Below are 22104 nucleotides of genomic sequence, written 5' to 3'. Positions count from 1 at the left end.
GTCACTTAAGTCGTGTCCAACTCTGTGCGACCCCATAGACTGCAGCCCACCATGCTCCTCTGTCCCTGGGATTCTCCAGGCAAGAATACTGGAGTGGGTTGCCATTTCCCTCTCCAATGCATGCATGCATGCTAAGTCGCTTCAGTTGCCTCTGACTCTGTACGACCCCATGGACAGCAGCCCACCAGGGTCCTCCTTCCACGGGACTCTCCAGGCAAGAACACTGGAGTGGGTTGCCATTTCCTTCTCCAGGATAAGATGCTGAACATCCCTAATTATTACAGGAGGATGCAAATTAAAGTCACAATGACAAATCAAATCCCACCGCTCAGAATGGCCATTCTCACATGTCACAGGCAACAGTGCAGGAGCGAGCCAGGAGGAGAGAGAACCCATCTACACAGTAACGTGGGAATGGACACGGGCAACAGCCACTAGAAAGCACAGCCTCCCTGTGTCAGGGGGAAAAAAAAAAACAACTTTCCAGAAAGCTAAGCCTAGGATCTGACATTCCCACACCTGGGCCTATATCCCGAGAAAACCATCATTCGAAAACCCACACGCACCCCAACACTCACTGCAGCACTGCTTACAGCAGCCAAGACTCAGATCCAGCAAAGTGTCTGCTGGCACATGAAGGCTTAAAGAGGATGTCGTGCACATGTACAGTGGACCACAACTCAACCATGACAACCGCCACTGCAAGTATGAAATTATTCCACTGGTCACCACAAGGATGAACCTGGGAGGGTCAGACGCCAGTCAGGCAGACAGAGGGAGAAAATAGCACATGATATGAATACTAGGCAAAATCTAAAAGGAAGTAGACAAACTAATTTACAACACAAAAAGAGACTCAGAATTCAAACACAGAGGGTTCCAAAAAGTTGAAAGAGCAAGGGTGAATTAGGAGGTCAGGACTAACATATACACAGAAATCTGTATCTAAAATAGATAATCCAAAAGGATTACCTCCTTTCTTCTTTCCTTGCCCTTTCCTCCCAGAAATGGGCTTCCCTGGTGGCTCAGGAAGTAAAGAATCTACCTGTGATGCAGAGGACCTGGCTTGGATCCCTGTATTGGGAAGATCCCCTGGAAAAGGAAATGGCTACTCACTCCAGTATTCTTGCCTGGAGAATTCCATGGAGAGGAGCCTGGCAGGGGTGGCAAAGAGTTAGACACGACAGAGCAACTAACACTTTCACTTTTTTATTACTTTCCTCCCGCAAATGCAAAAATGTCAGAATCTGTAAGAATACACAGAAATCTGTATCACTAACATATAAGCAGAAATCTATGTCTGTAACAGATAATCTGCAAGAGTATCTCCTTCCTTGCTTCCTCCAGATATAAACAAAAGTCTGTATATCTAACATATATACCAAAATCTGTATCGTTAACATACACACAGAAATCTGTATCTCTAGTAGATACTCTACAAAGACCTGATGTTCAGCACAGGGAACTTTGCTAGTCCTTCTGCAATTCCTCTATGGTAAGAGAATCCAGAAAAAGAGATATGCTGTATGTGTGTGTGGTAACTGAATCAAGCAGCAGTATAATGATAACATTAAGGAGCAGAGACATTACTTTGCTGACAAAGGTCCATCTAGTCAAAACTATGGTTTTTCCAGTAGTCATGTATAGATGTGAGAGTTCAACCATAAAGTAAACTGGGCCCTGAAGAATTGATGCTTTTGAACTGTGGTGTTGGAGAAGACTCTTGAGAGTCCCTTGGACTGCAAGGAGATCCAACCAGTCCATCCTAAAGGAAATCAGTCCTGAATATTCATTGGAAGGACTGATGCTGAAACTGAAGCTCCAATACTTTGGTCACTTGATGTGAAGAGCTGACTCATTGGAAAAGACCCTGGGGAAGATTGAAAGCAGGAGAAGAGGGGGTTAATAGAGGACAAGATGGTTAGTGGAATCACCGACTTGATGGACATGAGTTTGAGAAAACTCCGGAAGATGGTGATGGACAGAGAAGCCTGGCATGTTGCAGTCCATGGGGTTGCAAAGAGTCGGACATAACTGAGTAACTGAACAACAGCAAAGATAAACATTCCACCTTATTATTGCTCAGTAGTAAAGAGCTCGCCTGTCAATGCAACAAACTCAGGTTTGATCCATGGGTCAGGAAGATTCCCTGGAGAAGAGAATGGCAACCCACTCTAGTATTCTTGCCTGAGAAATCCCATGGAGAGAGGAGCCTGCCAGGCTATGGTCCATGGGAATACAAAAGAGTTGGACACAACTTAGCAACCCATTTTCAAGATAAAGATCTAATTGTAAGGTCAGATACTATGAAATTCTAGAGGAAAATATAGGCAGTAGAAGCTTTGACATTCATTACAGCAAGTTCTTTTGGGACCCAGCTCTTAGAACAATGAAAAGAAACCCAAAATAAGAAATCAGCCCACGCTGTGTGGCCCCTCATCCTTCTCACCAGACCAGCTGTGCTCCTGAGGGGCAGAGAAGATGGTGCCAGGCGCTGCTGCAGGCATTCTTGCTGCCTGGAGGGGGTGGTTTTTTCCAAGTGAAAGTTGCTCAGTCCTGTCTGACTCTTTGCAACCCCAGGGACTATACAGCCCATGGAATTCTCCAGGCCAGAATACTGGAGTGGGTAGCGGTTCCCTTCTACAGGGGATCTTCCCAAGCCCAGGACTGAACCCAGATCCCCTGTCTTGCAGGCGGATTCTTTACCAGCTGAGCCACTAGGGAAGCGGTGGTGCTTTAGCCGCTAAGTGGTGTCAGATTCTTGCAACCCGATGGACTGTAGCCTGCCAGGCTCCTCTGTCCATGGGATTTCTCAGGCAGGAACACTGGACTGGGTTGCCATTCCCTTCCCCAGGGGATCTTCCTGACCCAGGGATCCAACTCACGTCTCGTGCATTGCAGGTTATTTCATTTACCAACCGAGCCACCAGAGAAGCCCCACTGCCTGGAGGGGGTTGTTTATAAAGACCTCAACCCAGGCATAGCTGAGAAGGGCTAACCAACTCATCCAGTCAGCCAATCCTCACCCACCAGGGGCTCACATTTGCAGAAAATGGGTCTTGTTGTGCCTGCCAGATGCAAGGATCAGGTGTGGGCCTGAGGGTCAAGATGGACAAGGGGCTGTAGCTCTTGTTTGATTTCTACTCATTTCATCTGGCCCACAAGTGGGAGAGAATTTCAAGAAGATCTTCTCCTAAAGAGAGAAACCCAGGAGTCAGGGAGAGGAGGGGTGGTGGGTGGAGACAGGGGCCCAGGACCCCGGGTGCAGTGGAACCTCTGGAAGGAGGCCACACAGAGTGAAGCCCAGGGTCACTGACCTGCCCAGGAGCAGCTGTTTGTTAGTCCAGGTCCTGCTCTGAGGTGTTCAGGGCCAGTTCTGACCAGGAAGAGGGCTGGGGGTGCTCTGCAATGAGGGTTCCATGCAGGGTACCTGTGTGCTGAGCCCTGCCCAGATGGGCCCCCTGCCCTGGGAGGGGTCTGCCCATGTGAGCCCCGTGCCCTGGGAGGGCCCTGTGAACAGGCTCCCTCTCTTTGCAGCTGGCACAGAGCTGCTTAGGATGCAGATTAACATCAGCTGAGGACAGAGGTTAGGTGCAGAGGCAGGGGTCCAAACTTGCTATGCTCGCTGCATGACACGAGGTGTGGAGACCAGAAATACAACTGTATCCTAAGGGCCGGCTGAGCAAAATGACGGCCGATCGATATCTCCAAATAATCATCTTATCGGGGTCTGGATGCCAGGTTCTTTTATGAATTAGAGAAGGAAGATGTGAGGAAACAAACTAAAAAGGCCTTAAATCTTGCAAATATCTTGCAGAACAGCAAGCCTCAGGCAGGGGATGTGTTAATCTCTTCCTTCCTGCCATCCACAGGTGGACAGGGTTCTGAACAAAGGCACTTTAACAGTCAGGCAGAGGGGCAGGATTCTCTGAGGCAGGCCACTATGTGTGATTATAGTAACAAAAGTAACAGAGAGCAAGTCAAAGGCACAGTTCCAACGTGGAGTCAGAACTGGCTATTCCTGAACATCCTAAGGTGCAGGGTTTATTCAGGTCCTCCCGTTGCCCTTCCCCTCCCCCAGCGCCAGGCCCCACTCCCTGACTCCCTGTCTCTGGATTTGCCTGTTCTGGATGTTTATTATAAATGCAATCATATCGTTTGTGAGTATTCTGGGCTGTATGTTGGTGTCCCCCTCAAAATGCACATGTTGAAACCTAATCCCCAAGGGGATGGTGTGAGGAGGGGGGGCCTTGAGGAGGTGATGAGGTCGTGAGGGTGGAGACCCCATGAATGGGATTAGTGCTCTTATGAAAGAGACCCCCAAGAGTTCTCCTCAGCCCTTCCTCCATGTGAGGACGCAGTGAAGACCCCTGCCCCCACCAAGAACAGAGCTTCACCAGAACCTGACCATCCTGACATCCTGATCTCTGACATCTGGCCTCCAGAGCTGTAGGAAATACATTCCTGTTGCTGAAGCCCCCAGCCTTCTATTTCGCTATGGCAGCCCAGGCAGACTAAGACAGCGCGTCCTTCTGTCTGCTTCTCTCGCTGAGCATTGTGTATTCAAGTTCATACCCATTGTAGCCTGTGTCAGAGCTTCACTCCTTTTCATGGCTGAGTCATATTCCACCGTGTGAATGGACCACATTCTGTTTACCCCTTCTTCCATCCATTCACCCATCCACACATCCACCCACCCATCCACACATCCATCTACCCATCAATCCATCCATCCATCATCCATCCATCCATTCACCCATCCATCATCCATCCATCCACCCACCCCCCTCCCCTATCCCCTAGCCACCGCAAACCCACTTTCATTCTTTGTGGATTTGCCTGTTTGGGACATTTCCTATAAATGGAATCATGTGCTGTGTCTCCTTCTGTGTCTGCTTCTCTCAATGAGTATCGTGTGTTCAAGGTTCATCCATGTTGTAGCCTGTGTCAGAGCTTCACTCCTTTTCATGGCTGAGTCATATTCCACTGTGTGGATGGACCCCACTGTGTGTATCTGTTCTCTGATCATTTGTTGATGGTCATTTGGGTGGTCCCCCTTTTGGCTGTTGGAAATTGTGCTGCTGTGCACATGCATGCACAGGTGTTTGGGTTTATATGTAAGAGTGGAATGGCAGGGTCATGTGGTGACTTCAAGTTTGACAATTTGAGGAACTGCCAGACTGTTCTCCAAAATGGCAGCACCATTTCACATTCCCACTAGCACTGTTTGAAGGTTCAAACTTCTCTCATTATTGTCTAATACAGACACAAATATATATCTGTAATCAATAATCCATAAGGATTATCAGCTTCCTTCCTTCTTTCCTTCTGCATACACATAGAAATCTCTATCTCTGACCTATACACAGAAATGTTTGTCTCTAAGAGATACTCCACAAGGATTATCTCCTTCCTTCCTTCCTCATATACACAGAAAACTGTATGTGAAATAGATAATCCCGAAGGACCTGATGCTCAGCATCTTTCTTGGCCTTCTGCAAATCTTCATGGCAAAAGAATTCAGAAAACAACAAATACACTCCATGGATATGTCCTGCCTGAAGCAGGTGGCTGTACACTGACAACAATCATATTGCAAATCGACAATACTGCAGGGGAGCATCAACAAGATGTTGAGGAAAAGGAAAGAAAAGTGATGCCTACTCTATTATCTCCAGCCTCCCTGACGTGGGATGCTATCCCATCTCTGGAGGCTGAGCAGGCTTGGGTCCCACTGCTGGACTGGGGTGGGGTCCACACAGCCTGGCATGGTGCCCTTCGGTTAACATTTTTTTAAGACCTATTGTCTGCTGTGTTCTGGCTGGGACCAGAGTCCTGAATGAGATCAAGGGCTCAAGGACCTTGGGAGCAACAGACACCCAGCCACCATGTCTCCTGGTGCTGAGGTTCCCAACTCAAGCCTCCTTCCTGAGAGCACTGCCTCCTAGGCACCTCAGCACCCTCAACAGGATGCTGTGGCCCCGGATGGGACAGTGGAACAGAGGACTGTGAAGCTTTAGGGGGAACAAATACTGAACCACAAGTCCTTGAGTGTTTAGTCAGGCACAGTCCACTCTAATTTACATCCCAGGAAGCCAAATTTCCCTAGGCGCTTGTCACTGGAGGGTCCAGAGGTGGGCATGAAAAAATGGGCTGCCCTTGTAGACTTTTCTTCTAACTTCAACTTGACCACTGGTGCTTATTGGCATCTCTAATTCAGAAAGCCCGGTGGACTATTCACGACAGCTAACCTCAAGAAATGTCCAAGGGAAGGTATTTTCGAAATGAACTCCAAACACAATGAACTTTCTAGAAGCCACTTGCCACAGATAAATTTTCCTCATACAATGTGAGAAGAAAACAAAACAAAACACCAGATCTCCACCACAGAAGATAGTCAGCATCTATAATTACTTGGAAGAAGAAGATAGTTAGCATCTGTAATTACTTGGAATGAAGATCAAAATGACAACTCAAATGAAAGCTCAAATCCCACCAGTCAGAAGACAGAAAAATGTGCTTTATGCAGAGTACATAATGTGAAATGCCAGGCTGGATGAAGCACAAGATGGAATCAAGATTGCTGTGAGAAATATCAGTAACCTCTGATATGCAGATGACACCATCCTAATGACAAAAAGCAAAGAGGAACTAAGTCTCTTGATGAAGATGAAAGAGGAGAGTGAAAAAGCTGGCTTAAAACTCAACATCCAAAAAACTAAGATCATGGCATCTGATCCCGTCACTTCATGGCAAATAGAGGGGAAAAAATAGAAATAGTGACAGACTTTCTTTTCTTGGCTCCAAAATCACTGAAGATGGTGGCTGCAGCCATGAAATTAAAAGACACTAGCTCCTTGGAAGACAAGCTATGATAAAACTAGACAGCATATTAAAAAGCAGAGACATTGCTTTGCCGACAAAGGTCCTGTTAGGTAGTTAGAATGGGAAAAAGGAGTCCAGAATGGTAGTGGCTAAAAGACAAAGAAGGAAAAAGCCCACGAAAATAGAACAAAGGAAGGTCCAGGGACTGGAGTGAGGACCTCAGGTAAAACAAACAGTCTTCCTGGCTAGCCCAGTTTACACAGGGCAGGCTCTGGGGAAGGAGAAAAAAACATACAAAAAGAGGAGCCAAAATTGACCCGGGGGCCTCTCTTCTCTTCTTGTCTTTTGGGTCAGCCCACCCTCATGTCTCAAGGATGTATTTTCCTTTGCTTGCCAAATAAAACTGAGCTGTAACACTGATTTGTCCTTCGCTTCAATTTTTTGCTGCAGCAAGACAGAACCGAGGAAATTACAAACTCCTCCTACAGTCCAGATAGTCAAAGCTATGGTTTTTCCAGTAGTCATGTAGTGATGTGAGAGATGAACCTGGCTTGCTGCAGTTCATGGGGTCCCAAAGAGTCGGATATGACTGAGGGACTGAAAAACAACGGAGAGAATCCCTCTTGGCTGATTAACTTAAAGGTAGAGTCGGACACGACTGAAGCGACTTAGCAGCAGCAGCAGCAGCAGGGTCAGTGAAATGTGCTTAGTCACTCAGTCCTGTCTGACTCTTTGCGACCCCATGGACTGTAGCCCTCCAGGCTCCTCTGTCCATGGGATTCTCTAGGCAAGAATACTGGAGTGGGTTGCCGTGTCCTCTTCCAGTCATTGAAATAATAGCTACATTTTCCTTCCAAATTTTTTTCTGCTGTTATTCTTCATTGTTCTTATTAGCATCTGTAAGAGATATCGAGGGGAAGATCATAATGGCGTTTCCCAAACCAGCTTTTCTTGTTTTCAGGTTAACTTAACTTTGGTTAGATAGGTACAGGAAAAAAGAGTTGTTTACAATGAGAGCATTCTAGATTTCATAATTTGTTAGTTTCTTTAATTTTAGAAGTATCCACCACTTGGGCACTAATAAATTATAAAAGGACCTCTTATAGGCCTAACTCAAACAAACACACAACAGAACACCTTAGGAATGTCAGATAGAATATTTACATCTCAAAAACACATGGAAATGTAAGTTCCCCCAGGAGGACTTTGTTTAAAGTTACCAAGCCAGCTTCCCGCCTGCCCCCTCCCCACATCATCTTAATTAATTACACAGGCAAAAAAAAAAAAAAAGAGCTTTCTGGGGGGAAAAATACTTTTTACATGTGATCATCTTTAACTTCCACTTAAGTAAATTCTTATCATAATTACAGGTTGACCAGTCCCCTAGGATTTTCCCTAGGGGACTCTGAGATGGAACTTTAGAGGAAGCACTTCCATTCAAGCTTAAGCAGTTAGTGTCAGAAGTCTGTGCTCACAAACCAGAGTAAACAAGCCAAATCAAACCACACTAACGGGAAGTCACCAAAAACAAAGCAAATGGCAAACAGATGCCCAGAAATTCACAACACAAATGGCAAGACTGCCCCAGACGTGACTTCTAAGTCCCACCAAGCCTGAGACACTTCTCCAAAGCAATGCCTTACAAACAGGGAGAAACCCCCAAACTGGAACTCCATGAGTCCCCAAAACAGAAAACAGCAAGAGGCCTTGAGGTGCACCTCGGGGGATTTGCCAAAATGCTGGTGGGTGTCACAACACACCAGACACCCTCCTCCTGATCCTCCAATATTTAGTGTTTCTCTGAGTGGAAGGTCAGGCTGGCACGGACAAGAGAATAAAAAGGTGTCCTCAAGGGGTAAGAGACCTTGGCAGCTGCAAAGGGCAACCTCTCTCCCATTCTCTGCCATAGCCTGGAGTTCCACAGTCGAGTCACAGGGTCGAGTTGAAGAAGGAATTCATAGGGCCTGGACTCCATCTTAGCCCTGTTCATGCTGATCATGCTCGGCCACCTTTCCAATGGACTCGGAACACTGTGTTTAGTGCCTATGAAAACAACAACAGAAGGATAAGACCCCTCCAGACAGGGGAACCTTGAAGATCATATCTAGGTTACTCATCGCCTATGAGAAAATATACACTAATCACCCCTTCCTCCAGACAGGCTATAAATTTTTCTGTATCTATAGGAGTGTAACCTTGGGTTTATTGATTATTGGTTAATTGTTTGACTGTTTGAGCACATGAGCACATAGCACGTGAATGGTGGGGTTATTGGGATTGTATTTTCCTTGGTTTATGTAAGTCTCAAGTGGCTACAGCAGGGTGTGATCAGGCACAGCCCTACAACAGGAGGTCTGTGGCCTCAGAGAATTCCCTCAATTCTCCGCTCTCCCAAAGGAGGCTGGCACTGTTAGGGCTCGCACACTGACTGAAACCGCCAACATGGTCCCAGATGCCTCCATCATCTCTCTTCACCCTGCCCCACTCCCAAAGGACCCAGTTTTCTCCTCCATCACCCAGAAGAGGAGTGTCCACCAGAACTTGCTTAAATATAGGCACAACAAGACACAATTTTCTGTATCTTCAAACAAATAGGGCAGCGCAGGCACCAGACCATTCATAACTTTTGTACCGAAACAAGCCTGACATGTTAGGGGTATATTATTGACATTATGGACCTATTACAAAGTAGAATGCAGAACTCTGAACTGACTTTCAAGCAAAACAGGAGGCTTCAAAGATAAACCCTAGAATACAGATCCACTGAGAAGGGGTATTCTGCCCTTTGTTCATTGTTGTAGTCCCTGAACTGAGAAGAGGGCCTGGCACAGGGCAGACACTTGCTGACCACAGCACAGGATTACAGCCCAGGGTCCTGCCTGGACCTCCCACCCTGGACACATGCCATCCCTTCTGCCTTTAGGGGACATGTCTGAGAATCAGTGCTTTGTGTGTTATCTCCCTTCATTCTCCCAGCCACCCCCATGGTCTGTGTGATGAATACCTCCCTGCATGGGTTCATTGACAGCCTGAACTGCTTGCCATATTTGAGGGTGTCCCTCTCCTGTGAGTCGTGGTGAGCAACTAGGCCTCGCCCTAATAAGAAACTTAATGGCCAGATAAGTATTTGACCAGCTGCACAAGAGGGGCCTGCACACACACCTAAGGAGCAGCTGAAACACACCAGGTCAGGTCAGATTTCCTTCTGATCTGCAGTAGCATCCAATGTGTGCTCCCAATGGCCACGAGTGCCTGGACTAGCTGCCCTGGCTATGCCCTGGCTGCTCAGCTCCCCCTATCCTGATCTAAGCCTGTTCCCAGGCTGGCCCCTCCCTAGTAGCTTTCCAAGCTACCCTGCATCCTTCTAGTACAGTTGTTCTCTGCTTGAAGTGAAGTGAAGTGAAAGTTGCTCAGTCATGTCCGACTCTTTGTGACCCCATGGACTGTATAGCATGCCAGGCTCCTGTGTTCATGGAATTCTCCAGCAAAAATACTGGAGTGGGTAGCCATTCCCTTCTCCAGGGGATATTCCTAGCCCAGGGATTGAACCCAGGTCTCCCACATTGCTGGCAGATTCTTTACCATCTGGGCCACCAAGGAAGCCTAAGAATACAGTAGTGGGTAGCCTATCCCTTCTCCAGGGGATCTTCCTGACCCAGGAATTGAACTGGAGTCTCCTGCATTGCAGGCGGATTCTTTACCAGCTGAGCTTTGCCAGAAATGTTCTCTGTGGGGTGTAATCCAAAGCCTTTATGACTAAAAGCAGGAGATATGATCTCCATTTTCTGGAGGAGCAAACTGAGGCTTGGAGTAGCATTGACTGGGCACAGGACTGCTGTGTGCCAGGCTGAGCTCTGGTCTCAGTTCAGGGTTGGGGAGCACGTTGGTATTAGGGGAAAGGCCCTGTAATGACCAAGAGGAACTGGAAGAAATTCTCAGTGGCTGGAGGAAGGTGAGGAGGCCGGAGAGGTAGAAAGGGGTCTGAGCGTGCAGGGCTTTGGAGATGACATTTTGCAGTTTGTCTTGCATCCTCAGGTTACAAAGAAGCTGTCAAAGGTGTCTCAGTTTGAGTTCAGCCCAAGCAGACATTGAGGGAAAGAATGGAAATGGAGAAACCAGCTAGAAGCTAATGGCAGGACTGCAGGTGAGAGGATGGATGGCCTTTCACTGGCACCCTTCTGGGAGCAGCCCTTCACTTCTTTGTCTCTGACCCTCACACCAGCCCTGGGAGGGTTATTATAATCTCCAGTCTACAGATCAGGAACTAGGACCTCAGTGGGGCTAGAACTCAGGACCTCCCAGCTCTGCAACCACCGAATGGGGCCAGGCCCTCAGCCTCTGCCTGCCAGGTCTTGCCCTCAGCACCTGAAAACAGAGGCCAGCGGTTTTACCAGGAGACACAGCACATCCCCTGAACTCAGGGTGCTGGGCCAGGCTAGAGTTTGCCTTTCCCTCCATGTTTCAGCAAAGCTACTCAAACCCTCTCATCCCCCAGAAGGAAAAGCACATGCTCTTTCCATGAAGAGGAGAAACTGTGCCCTGAGTGAGTAAGCTTCTTGGCCATGGTGCCCATGGCAGACTGGGCAGGAAGCGGGCAGCGCTCCTACCACTGCTGGAACCAGACCGCCTGGATTCTCACCTTCAGAGACAGCGGGCCTTCGGATAGGGCAGGGCGCAGGGGAGCAGGGCGGGGTGTGAGCATGAACATAGGAAGCAGGTAAAAATGGAGAATCCTGTCCCTGAATAGAAAGTCTTTCCTCCATTGGGCGGGTCCCCTGGTGGCTCAGACGGTAAAGCATCTGTCTATCAATGCGGGAGACCTGGGTTTGATCCCTGGGTTGGGAAGATTCCCTGGTGAAGGAAATGGCAATCCACTCCAGTACTCTTGCCTAGAGAATCCCATGGACGGAGGAGCCTGGTGCAGGCTACTGTCCATGGGGTCGCACAGAGTTGGACACGACTGAGCGATTTCACTTCACTTAAGAGGGTGGAGAAGGTGAGAGGGAAGGCTGCTGCTGCTGCTGCTAAGTCGCTTCAGTCGTGTCCGACTCTGTGCGACCCCATAGATGGCAGCCCACTAGGCTCTTCTGTCCCTGGGATTCTCCAGGCAAGAATACTGGAGTGGGTTGCCATTTTTCTCCAATGCATGAAAGTGAAAAGTGAAAGTGAAGTCGCTCAGTTGTGCCTGACTCTTAGCGACCAGGCAAGAGTACTGGAGTGGGGTGCCATTGTCTTCTCCGGAGAGGGAAGGCTACCAGGTGTGAAAAGAGCAGGCAGCCCTTCCAATTCCCTTACTCTACCAGCAAACAGGTCTGAGTCAGAGGTGACCCAGTTGAGCTTTGCGAGGCAGGACCACCGTCAATGGTCCTTTCCAGACATCCTGGATTTCCCTTGATGCCTCCAGGGTTAGGGGGCAAGAAGGGATCCCATCCCTGTGTCGTAGTTCATTCTGTCAGAGAACTTACAGGTGTTTCAAAAGCCAAAGTCAGCCCTGTGCACTGGTTCCCCTGGCTCAGCTGAGACCTGATTTTCCTCCCATCTTTTCCTCATTTGCTGAGAATCCCCTGAGAATGGGTTAGGGGGGCGTGGGCAGAGAATGGGAAGAGAGAAGCACCCACTCAGCTCCAAGCATTCTCCTCTACTGCTGCTGCTGCTAAGTCGCTTCAGTTGTGTCCGACTCTGTGTGATCCCATAGACAGCAGCCCACCAGGCTCCCCTGTCCCTGGGATTCTCCAGGCAAGAACATTGGAGTGGGTTGCCATTTCCTTCTCCAATGCATGAAAGTGAAAAGTGAAAGTGAAGTCGCTCAGTTGTGTCCGACCCTCAGCAACCCCATGGACTGCAGCCTTCCAGGCTCCTCCGTCCATGGGATTCTCCAGGCAGAAAGTACTGAAGTGGGGTGCCACTGCCTTCTCCGAGCACCCTCCTCTAGAGGCAACAAATCTCAGCGACACCAGAGCTCCTGAGACTTCAAAGGGACCTAGAAATACAGATATTCTTTGAAATTAAAACACTGTGCAGTTAAACACGTAAGGAAAACATATCATCAATTCTACAACCGTCTGACACACACAGAAAATACTGTGAAGGGAAACCAAACACAGGTACCGGCCACCTTGAATACAAACAGGATAGCAGTCACTGATTCGAAGCAAATCAAGCTTGCCTGTGCTGATGTCCAGAGTTGGGCCAGGGCCTTCTGGGTCCTCTGTGAGGGAGATGGGGAAAGGCACACGTAGCTGGTAGAGATTGAATGTGCCATGTGACAGGCCTTCTGATGAGCCCTTCACATGCTTTTATTCATTTAACTGATACAAAGTAGGGATTAAACCCATTGCTCAGATGGGGAAACTGAGGTTCTGATGAGCAACTTGCCCAAAATCATCCAACTCTGAAATGTCTGCCAAAAGTTCAGAGCCTTCTGGTAACTGAGTGTCCATCTCCCCTCCACCTTCTCTGTCCTTCTGGCACCTTTTCCTTTCTTCCTCTGTCGTGGCCATGACCCTCCCAGCTCACCGTCTTCCAGTCCACATGCCTGGCATTGGGCAGGCAGGGCTCAGCCACATCCAGGCTGTGCTCTGATGGGGGCACCATGTCCAGGCTCACAGACTAGAGTGGAGGAGGGGCTGCTGGGAGACTCAGGCAAAGCTCTTCTTTCCAGGTGGGGGAACAGAGGCCCAGAGAGGTCACAGGCCTTACCCAGGGTCACACAGCTGGAACCCCCATGCCTCTCCTGCTCAAGTCCTCCCTTGTGCCATCAAATGGACCCAAAGTTGTCATTTAACCTTAGGTGTAATCAAGGGTGACTTTGGGGATGTTGGTGGGGGAGCAACTGAGGTACAGACAGCATGATACCCCAATTCCCTCACCCCGGTGCTCTGCCCCGACCCTGGCAGTGCCCACTGGGAGGCCAGCAGGCTCCAGGACTCCATTGACAAATGGGGCTCAAGGATCTCTGTGAGTCCAGGGAGGTTCTCAGGTTTGCTCTGTGTTTCTTTTTCCAGACTTACCTTGTCCCAGGGTTTATTATCAGTAAAGGTGACAAGACCCCTGATGGCAGGAAGCTGGCTGGGGCTCAGGGTGCTGGCCCTTCATCCCTGGGGGCCTCTCAGCAAATAGTCCCTTGGAAACAGCTGTCCCTGAGGAGGGGGCGGGCTGAGAGGGGCCTCATTCCCCCCACACTGGACCCTGGAGGAGTCCCTGTGTGAGCAGGACTGCAGCCCTGGCTGGCGGGACTGTCTTAGGCAGGTGACCTGGGCAATTCCATGGTCTCCAGGGTCCCTGCCACTCTGGCCACATGTCCCTGTCACAGCCCTGAAACCCCTTCAGGCCCCTGTTCTCCTGTCTCAGTTCCAGTCCAGGCTTCCATGGAGCCTCTCATGGAGGAGGCTCCATGGGAAGGTTGGCTCCATGTGTGCATCCCTTCTGGGTCAGAAGACACCTACTGGGCTGCCTCAGGGCCCCTGGGACCCTGGGATCCCCCCAGTCATCTCCACTCTGCTCCCTCACCCCAATCCCGGGTGCATCCTCAGGGTTGTCCCCTCCCAGGAGTCCTGCAGGGGCCTCCTCTTTCAGCTCCTGCCCTTAAAAGGGGGTGATCATCCATCTATCCCCACCCCCTCCCTGGGATGCCCTGGAAGTCTCCCCATCAGCACCAGACACAGCATCCTTGTTCATTTCCAATCCCTTCTTCCCAGCTTGGAAGCTGCTAACCAGTCTCCCAGGTCAGGAAAATCCTCACTCAGGTAGGACTACTCCTAGATCTTTCCAGACTCCCACCTAGATGGCAGCTTTGGAGCTTAAGAGCCAAATAGTATGTTAATTTATTCTGTGGTTCCTCAATGATGCTCCGCCTTGGAGTCATGCTGAGTCAAGGTCTCCCTCCCCAGTGGAGAAGGATCACATGTTAAAGCAGAATTTGGGGAGGAGATTGAACAACAGCTCCCACTTGCCATGTCATCTCATCCCCACGGTCTTGCTCTCACCCCAGGGCTCCTCCCTGTTCAGCCCTGAAGCTGCCCTCCTCCGGGTGGGGCTGTGTCCCCTCAGACAGCAGCTCCTTCTAGTAATGGCTGTGGGGAGGGCAGGCCGGGACATGTTATCTTCAGGTTGCTGTAGTAGAAGCCCATGGCCCTGAAGGGATGTCCTGGGTCCCAGAGACCTGAGACTTGGTCCTGGGCTCCCACCCTCAGGCCCTGCTGACATGTGGGCTGTAGAGCAAAGTGCTCAAACCCACAATGTTGGCATTTTCATGTGGGGTCCCACTTCCTAGTCATGCCACCTTATGTAAGGCACTTGATTGCTCCAGCCTTAGTGTTCTCATCTGTAAAATGAGGTTAGTAGTACAATCCACAGTCCCTTTTCTAAAATACTTAAGAGTCAGGATAAAGATAAGGCCTAGAATTGAGAATTTTTCAGCCCCAGACAAGCAACCTGGTACACATCTACTCTATATGATGTAACACCAAAAGCTGTTTGTAATCAAATACATTAATATTTATGCAACTTCACTTTTGAACTTTCACACTAAGTGAAATAAAGACGACTAATTATCTCATGTCTTTTTAGGTCAAATTCTGTTACCAAATGAATTTTTTTTATGCTTTCCAATTTTCAGAGCCTTAAAGGTTTGGGATGTCAGATAAGGGCCATCCTACTCTGTGTTCCTGTAGATAATGACCCAGTGCAAAGGGCAAAAATATGTTCATGGTTTGAGGCCAGAGCCAACCTAGCTATGAGATAAGACAAGTGTCCTAACAAGGCCAAGGCTGATGGGTGGGGAGAACCCTTCTGGAGGGGCTGTGCTGTTACCCGAGTGTCTGAGCCATTGGTTCCAACTCCACAGGTCCTGAGCCTCAGCCGTCACAGGCCCTGAGCCTTTTCCGGATGTCTGACTTAATCTGCCTCTGAAGCTGGATCTTTCTCCAGTGACCACTCTCATACTAGCGAAGGTGACCTGCATGACCATCGTGACCTCCACGTAATCGTCCCGAGGCCTGGACTTCTGGGCCATCATGGGCTACTTCCTCCGAACACTGCAGCTGCTCTCCACCTGCATGGCCATCTCACTAGTGGGCAGCCTGGACAGCTGGACGGTGCCCACAAGTACCTGGTCCTTTGTTATCTTGTGCTTCTGCTTCGTGGTGACCTTCATCATTCTCATAATTGAATCACTGGCGCTTCATTACTGCTTCCCCTTCTCCTGGGGGGACTTTCTGCTCTGCCATGCCTGCTACCTCGCCCTCTTCTGCCTCTTGGTCTCCATCATTTACCCCACCACCTATGTCCAGTTTTTGTTTTACACCCCCTCCTGGGACCACGCCATCGCTGCTACTGCGTTCTGCTTCATTTCTACTGTGTCTTATGCCACCGAAGCAATCTGGATCTTGGGCTGGCCCCGGACAGGTGATTTCACTGGCTATACAGGCAGCTTGCCATTCCTCCTCAAGATGCTAGAGACACTGGTGGCCTGTGTCATCTTACCCTTCATCAGCAATCCCTACCTGTACATGGACCATCCATTGCTGGTGTCTTGCGTGGCCGTGTACTCCATCTGCTTCATCCTGGGGATCGTGACCATCCTGTTGAACCTGGCTAACTGTGAGAACTGGTGGCCCATCTCCTCCTCCATGTTCCATCTGGTGTTAAGCCTGCTGTCTGTCCTTCTCTACATTGGTGCTCTGGTCCTCTGGCCGCTCTACCAATTTGATGAAAAGTTTGGCGGGCAGCCCGAGAGGTCCAGGGATGTGAGCTGTCAACATAGACTTACCAACTATGTATGCGTCTGGGACCAGCGACTGGCCGTGGCCATCCTGACAGCCATCAACCTGCTGATTTACGTGGCCGACCTGGTGTACTGGGCCCACCATGTTTCTGTAGGGACTGAGGACCAGCCCGGGGACTCCTGACCACCTCTGCTCACAGGAGGTATCTTTACCAAGCTCTGACATCCTCTTCCTGGCTCCCTCTCTCCCTCCTCACATCCTCCCTCATTCATCTTTCTCTCCTTTCTATTTCCTTCCCTTCTGCTCTGTTTTGTCTCCTTCCTGTTTTGTGTGGTTGCCCACACCTTGTTTTGTCTCTTTCTCATTTTTTCTGTATTTTCTACTCTTTGGCCCTTTTCTAGTCATCATTGGTTTTCCCATCTCCTGTGTCCTGACCACCTCTCCCCATTTTCCTTCTTCTGATCCATCAGGACCTGAGACTCCTTCCTTCTCGGTCCACCGCCCCCTCCCGCCTCCTGAGGTGCTGACGCCACAGCACACAGCCCTCTGTGCAGCTGTTCACATCCTGGGCCTCATTGCCAAAGCGTGTCTGTCCCCCGTGGTGGTGCCTTAGTTAGTGTGTGGGGTGGTTTTGAGATGTGGTTGGTAGCTAAGGATCAGGCCTCACTTCCTCCTCGTGGAGGTGGTGGTATACTGCACCTCTCCTTTAAGTTAAAAAAAAAAAATCTCTGGAGATCAATAATTTCCCTTGGATGGGAGTGCTAATGCAGAGACTTGGATCCCTAGGCCCCCCTTGGTGCTCCATCCCATCTGAGATTGGCTCCAGAATTTTTTCTGGCTTACTAAAACCCATTGCTTACAGACCATGTGGACAAAAAATATTGTGAGTCATTTCTTAAACGATGAATGCTGCTGGCCATCAAGCCTTCAGCCACTGCGGCTGCCCCCAGTGGGGGCAGCCCGAGGGGAATTCATGATGCAGAAAAGGCACTGGCTTTAGATCATTACGATGAATAAGAAAGGAATGATTCAAACTCCTGCACCTTCTGGCCCTGAGAAAAAGACTAAACTCATTACCTTGAGATTTCTGTTTTTGTGCTTAGTGATAATCCTTTGATATTTGACTACATGTTTTTTTTTTTCCCCCGGCAAAAACTCCCATGTATCGTGGCCCCTCCTCACCTCTTTGGAACAGTTCCACAGAGCTATCTGTGACGTGCCTCCCAAGCTATAGTCTTTAGTAAGGTCTCCAAACAGAATGTAACTTACAACTTAGATTGTGAGTTTTTTTTTTTTTTTTTCCTTCAGTCATATGTTTTTGGTGACTCATGAAGGAACCTAGAGCAGATTTTTCCTGAATTCTATGAAGGACTGGAGGTTGGGTACCTCTTGTGCCCATCTGCCTCCTAAGAGAGTCCAGATGAATATGGGGGAGGTTATCGCATCTCCTATTATTGGGCGATGATGCAAAGTTTGATTTGGCGCTATTAAACTCTTTCCTGGAAGGGTAGGTTTTCCTCGACACTCAGTTTCAAGAAACAGCATCTGGGTTATTCTAAGGTGAAATACACTAGGAAGATTTTGCTCAGTGGAAACACACTGAGTGATATGAAATGAAATCCATATTTTAATGGCAAGAGGAGAAAAGTTTAAACAAAAAATTATTCTTTCCCTGTTTGGGTCTCCTCCCTCCCATTATTGCAAATTGAGAATCTGCATTAATCACACCTTCTAAGTAGATTGACAGCCATGTGGCTCAGATGGTAAAGAATCTGCCTGCAATGTGGGAGATCTGGATTTGATCCTTGGATCGTGAAGATCCCCTGGAGAAGAGCATGGCAACCGACTCCAGTATTCTTGACTGGAGAATTCCATGAACAGAGGAGCCTGGCAGGCTACAGTCCATGGGGTTGCAAAGAGTTGTACAGGACTCAGTGACTAACACTTTCACTTTCTTAAAGAGATAAAATTCCTTCTTTACCATATCAAGGATCACAACTTTTGGGGAGATAAACTTCCTTCCTATTCTCCTAAGGAGTCACAATGACCTGTACTCACCGCACACTTTATTGAGTTGATCTGGATTGTGTAAAGTGTCAGTAATACCTCACTTGACAAATAACCCTTTGTCATAAAAGCTTATATAACTGTGCTTCGACCTCATGGGTGGAACAATCTCAGAGTGTTGTGAAGTACTGTCTCCTAGGTTATAATCCCCAGACTGGCTCAAATAAAAAAGTTTCCACTTGTTTCTTAGACGGTTGATTAATTTTTTCATCATAGTGGTTTATTCTCAGTTGAAAGACATGGAAAAGTGCCTACAGAATTATATTTACAAGTTCTTGCTTAATTGGAATTTAAAGGAAATATTGCCCCCAAATGGACAAATTTTATTTACTGGACACTACAAAACTAATTAGCTTTGCACGCGCAGCTAGAAAACCAACTTGATAAACTCTCTCTTTAGAATTCTGACCTTAAAGGAACAAAAGTCATTTAGAGGCACCTTGCATTTTTCTTCCTATGTCTTTGATTTATAAATATAACAGACCTTCTAAGGTTTTTCCTCCCTGTGTTTTAAGAGTCTCTACCATCAGAAGGAACACGTATGGCAGCCAGTTGAATAGATTAGAATTTTAAGGAGTTTTTTTTTATCTGGCTATGCAACTTCCCTAGCTCATAAGTGGCCTTTGTCACCTTAACCTTCGTTGAGTCTGCCTATACAACGAAGGCCCTTTACTTTCTCAGACTATTTTGGGGAGGAAGCTTTCTAGATCTTGTGAAGGCTATATCCTTTACACCTTCTTGTGGGGCACCTCAAGCAGTGGCCAGATGATGAACCCTTTAAATTGAGAAAACTTCTAAATTGGTATATTTTCAGAGAGTCTCAGTATAAACAGTTCTTCTCTTGGCATCTGAGGAAAGATAAACAAATTAGAAGGTTGATTAAAATATTTTAGGTTCATCTAAGAACTCCTTTACTTTAAAACAAACAAGGAAAAAGTACAGTTTGGAAAGCTTTATTTGTGGTCCTGGCTTCCCTTCAATGGGTGTTACAGATGTTAATACACTAGATGAACTATTAGTTAGATTGATTAACAAGGGAATAAGAAGAAGCTGAGGCAAAATCTAGACATTTCCCAACAAGTTGGAAATTTAAAGGGACTAAACTCAAAAAGATAAGATCTTCATTGTTGTTTAGTAGCTAAGTCTTGTCCAAATCTTTTGAAACACCATGGACTGTAGCCCGACAGGGTCCTCTGCCCATGGAATTCTCCAGGCAAGAGTACTGGAGTGGGTTGCCATTTCCTTCTTCTGGGGATCTTCCCAACCCAGGGACTGAACCAGCGTCTCCTGTATCTCCTGCATTAGCAGGTGTATTCTTTACCACTGAGCCACCAGGGAAGCCCAAAGAAATCTTTAGATGGTTATTAAGAAATGGGATAAAGAAAACTGATGCCAGTGGGATTAAACAAAAGATTTGATACAACATGATCTAAGACTAGATGGACCAAATAGAGACCCTGTTTGTTCCCAACGTTAAAAAGCCCCAAACAAATCTGCTCTTTTTACCCCATTTTAAAAATAGATATAGAATTAATGCTTTTGAACTGTGGTGTTGGAGAAGACTCTTGAGAGTCCCTGGGACTGCAAGGAGATCCAACCAGTCCATCCTAAAGGAGATCAGTCCTGGGTGTTCATTGGAGGGACTGATGTTGAAGCTGAAACTCCAGTACTTTGGCCACCTGATGCGGAGAGCTGACTCATTTGAAAAGACCCTGATGCTGGGAAAGATTGAGGGCCAGAAGAGAAGGGGACGACAAAGGGTGATACGGTTGGATGGCATCACCAACTCAATGGACATGGGTTTGGGTAGACTCTGGGAGTTGGTGATGAACAGGGAGGCCTGGCATGCTGTGGTCCATGGGTTTGCAAAGAGTCGGACATGACTGAATGACTGAACTGAACTGAACTGAAAAATAGATAAATAAATATGCTTATTTTAAAGCTGGAAGAAAATTGCACTTGAGATACTTAACCAGGAAACGCTTAGGACAACAGACAACAGGGCAACTAATCAAGTTAAAAGATTAACAAAAGGACCTTTCTTGAACTCTTCCAGTTGGTGATGGCTTATTAATTCCGTGTTCCTCATTAGGACCTCCTGTCGTAAAACAACTCATGCAAATGGTTACTCTGATGTCTGGCCAGGATGGGCAGTTTCAGTCAGTGTGCTTCCCCTAACACATCGCTGGGTTAGGAAGCTCCCCCGGAGGAGGAACTGGCAACCCACTCCAGTATTCTTGCAGAGATATTCCCATGGACAGAGAAGCCTGGTGAGCTATAGTCCATGGGGTTGCCATGGGACTAACATAACTGAGAGACTGAACATGCATGCATGAAAGCTATGGGTTAGCATAAATTTATGAAGAGGCTTGGGTTATATATGCATATTCATGAAGGGGCTTGAGCAGGAGAGAGTTCAGTATAGAATTGGAGCAGGGGTTGTCAGAGTCCAATCTTTAGTTCATTGAAGTTAGGAGGGTCAGAGGGTTCTTGTGTCCTTTGGTTCAACCCCTCACTGGGGACTTCAAATGGGATAAAATGTCCAGGGATAAAAAGGGAAGCTTCTAGGACTTCTTTAAGACCAAGGCTTATTAATGGGCTCTTAAAGGAAACTAAAGTTAAAGGTATGAAAATCAACAACACTGAGATGAAAGTTTACATAAATTGGTATATTTAAATGGCCATTATATAAGATGGTTATATGTCCTTTGCCTAATTATATTGTGAGAATCTAATTATTCCCAAGATATAATTATGTCTCACTGGGCAATGCTTCCCCTGCCTGGTATAACAAGACAGAGTATATACATCTGTCCCTCAGACAGGTATTATGGCAAGTATGGCCACAATACTTGCCCTTGAAAAGGAATTAATTATCTTATAGGGACAAAAGAATGCAGGAACAAGCGACTCAAGACAAGTAACTCATGAAAAAGAAGTAACAATAGCAAAGAAAGAATTAGTTATAAAGACTTTTCTTTAGTTTCAATGGTAAATATTAGCCTGAAGAATTTTTTAGCTGTTTTGTAGAATTCAACCCTTTTCTCACCCCCAGTGCTCAAGCATTAAATCAACTGGTGATTTTTCAGTTGCTAAGTCGTGTCTGACTCTTGGTGGCCCTAGGAACTGCAGTCAGGCCTCACTGTCCTTCAGTATCTCCTGGAGTTTGCTCAAAGTCATGTTCATTGAGGTGGTGATGCCATCCAACTATCTCATTCTCTGTCACCCCCATTCTCCTCCTGCCCTCGATCTTTCCCATCATCAGGGTCTTTTCCAATGAGTTGGCTCTTCACATCAGGTGGCCAAAGTATTGGAGTTTCAGCTTCAGTATCAGTCTTTCCAGTGAATATTCAGGACTGATTTCCTTTAGGATTGACTGATTTGATCTCCTTGCTGCCCAAGGGACTCTCAAGAGTCTTCTCTAGCACCATAATTTGAAAGCATCAATTCTTCTGTGCTCAGCCTTCTTTATGGTCCAACTCGCACA

General features: G+C 47.6%; 1 protein-coding gene across 1 annotated transcript; it reads left to right on the top strand.

Moving 5' to 3' along the window:
• The first annotated feature begins 15839 nt into the window (after positions 1-15839).
• On the top strand, positions 15840-17113 carry LOC112580839 (myeloid-associated differentiation marker-like). Its single transcript, XM_044933005.2, has one exon. It carries the CDS (start codon positions 15840-15842, stop codon positions 16731-16733), a length of 894 nt encoding a protein of 297 aa, XP_044788940.2. The 3' UTR covers positions 16734-17113.
• Positions 17114-22104: the final 4991 nt, after the last annotated feature.

The sequence above is a fragment of the Bubalus bubalis genome, chromosome 20 (genome assembly GCF_019923935.1).
Source record: "Bubalus bubalis isolate 160015118507 breed Murrah chromosome 20, NDDB_SH_1, whole genome shotgun sequence".
Classification (NCBI taxonomy): Eukaryota; Metazoa; Chordata; class Mammalia; order Artiodactyla; family Bovidae; genus Bubalus; species Bubalus bubalis.
Note: the sequence above shows the minus strand (reverse complement) of the source record. Positions and strands in the feature narration are given on the sequence as shown.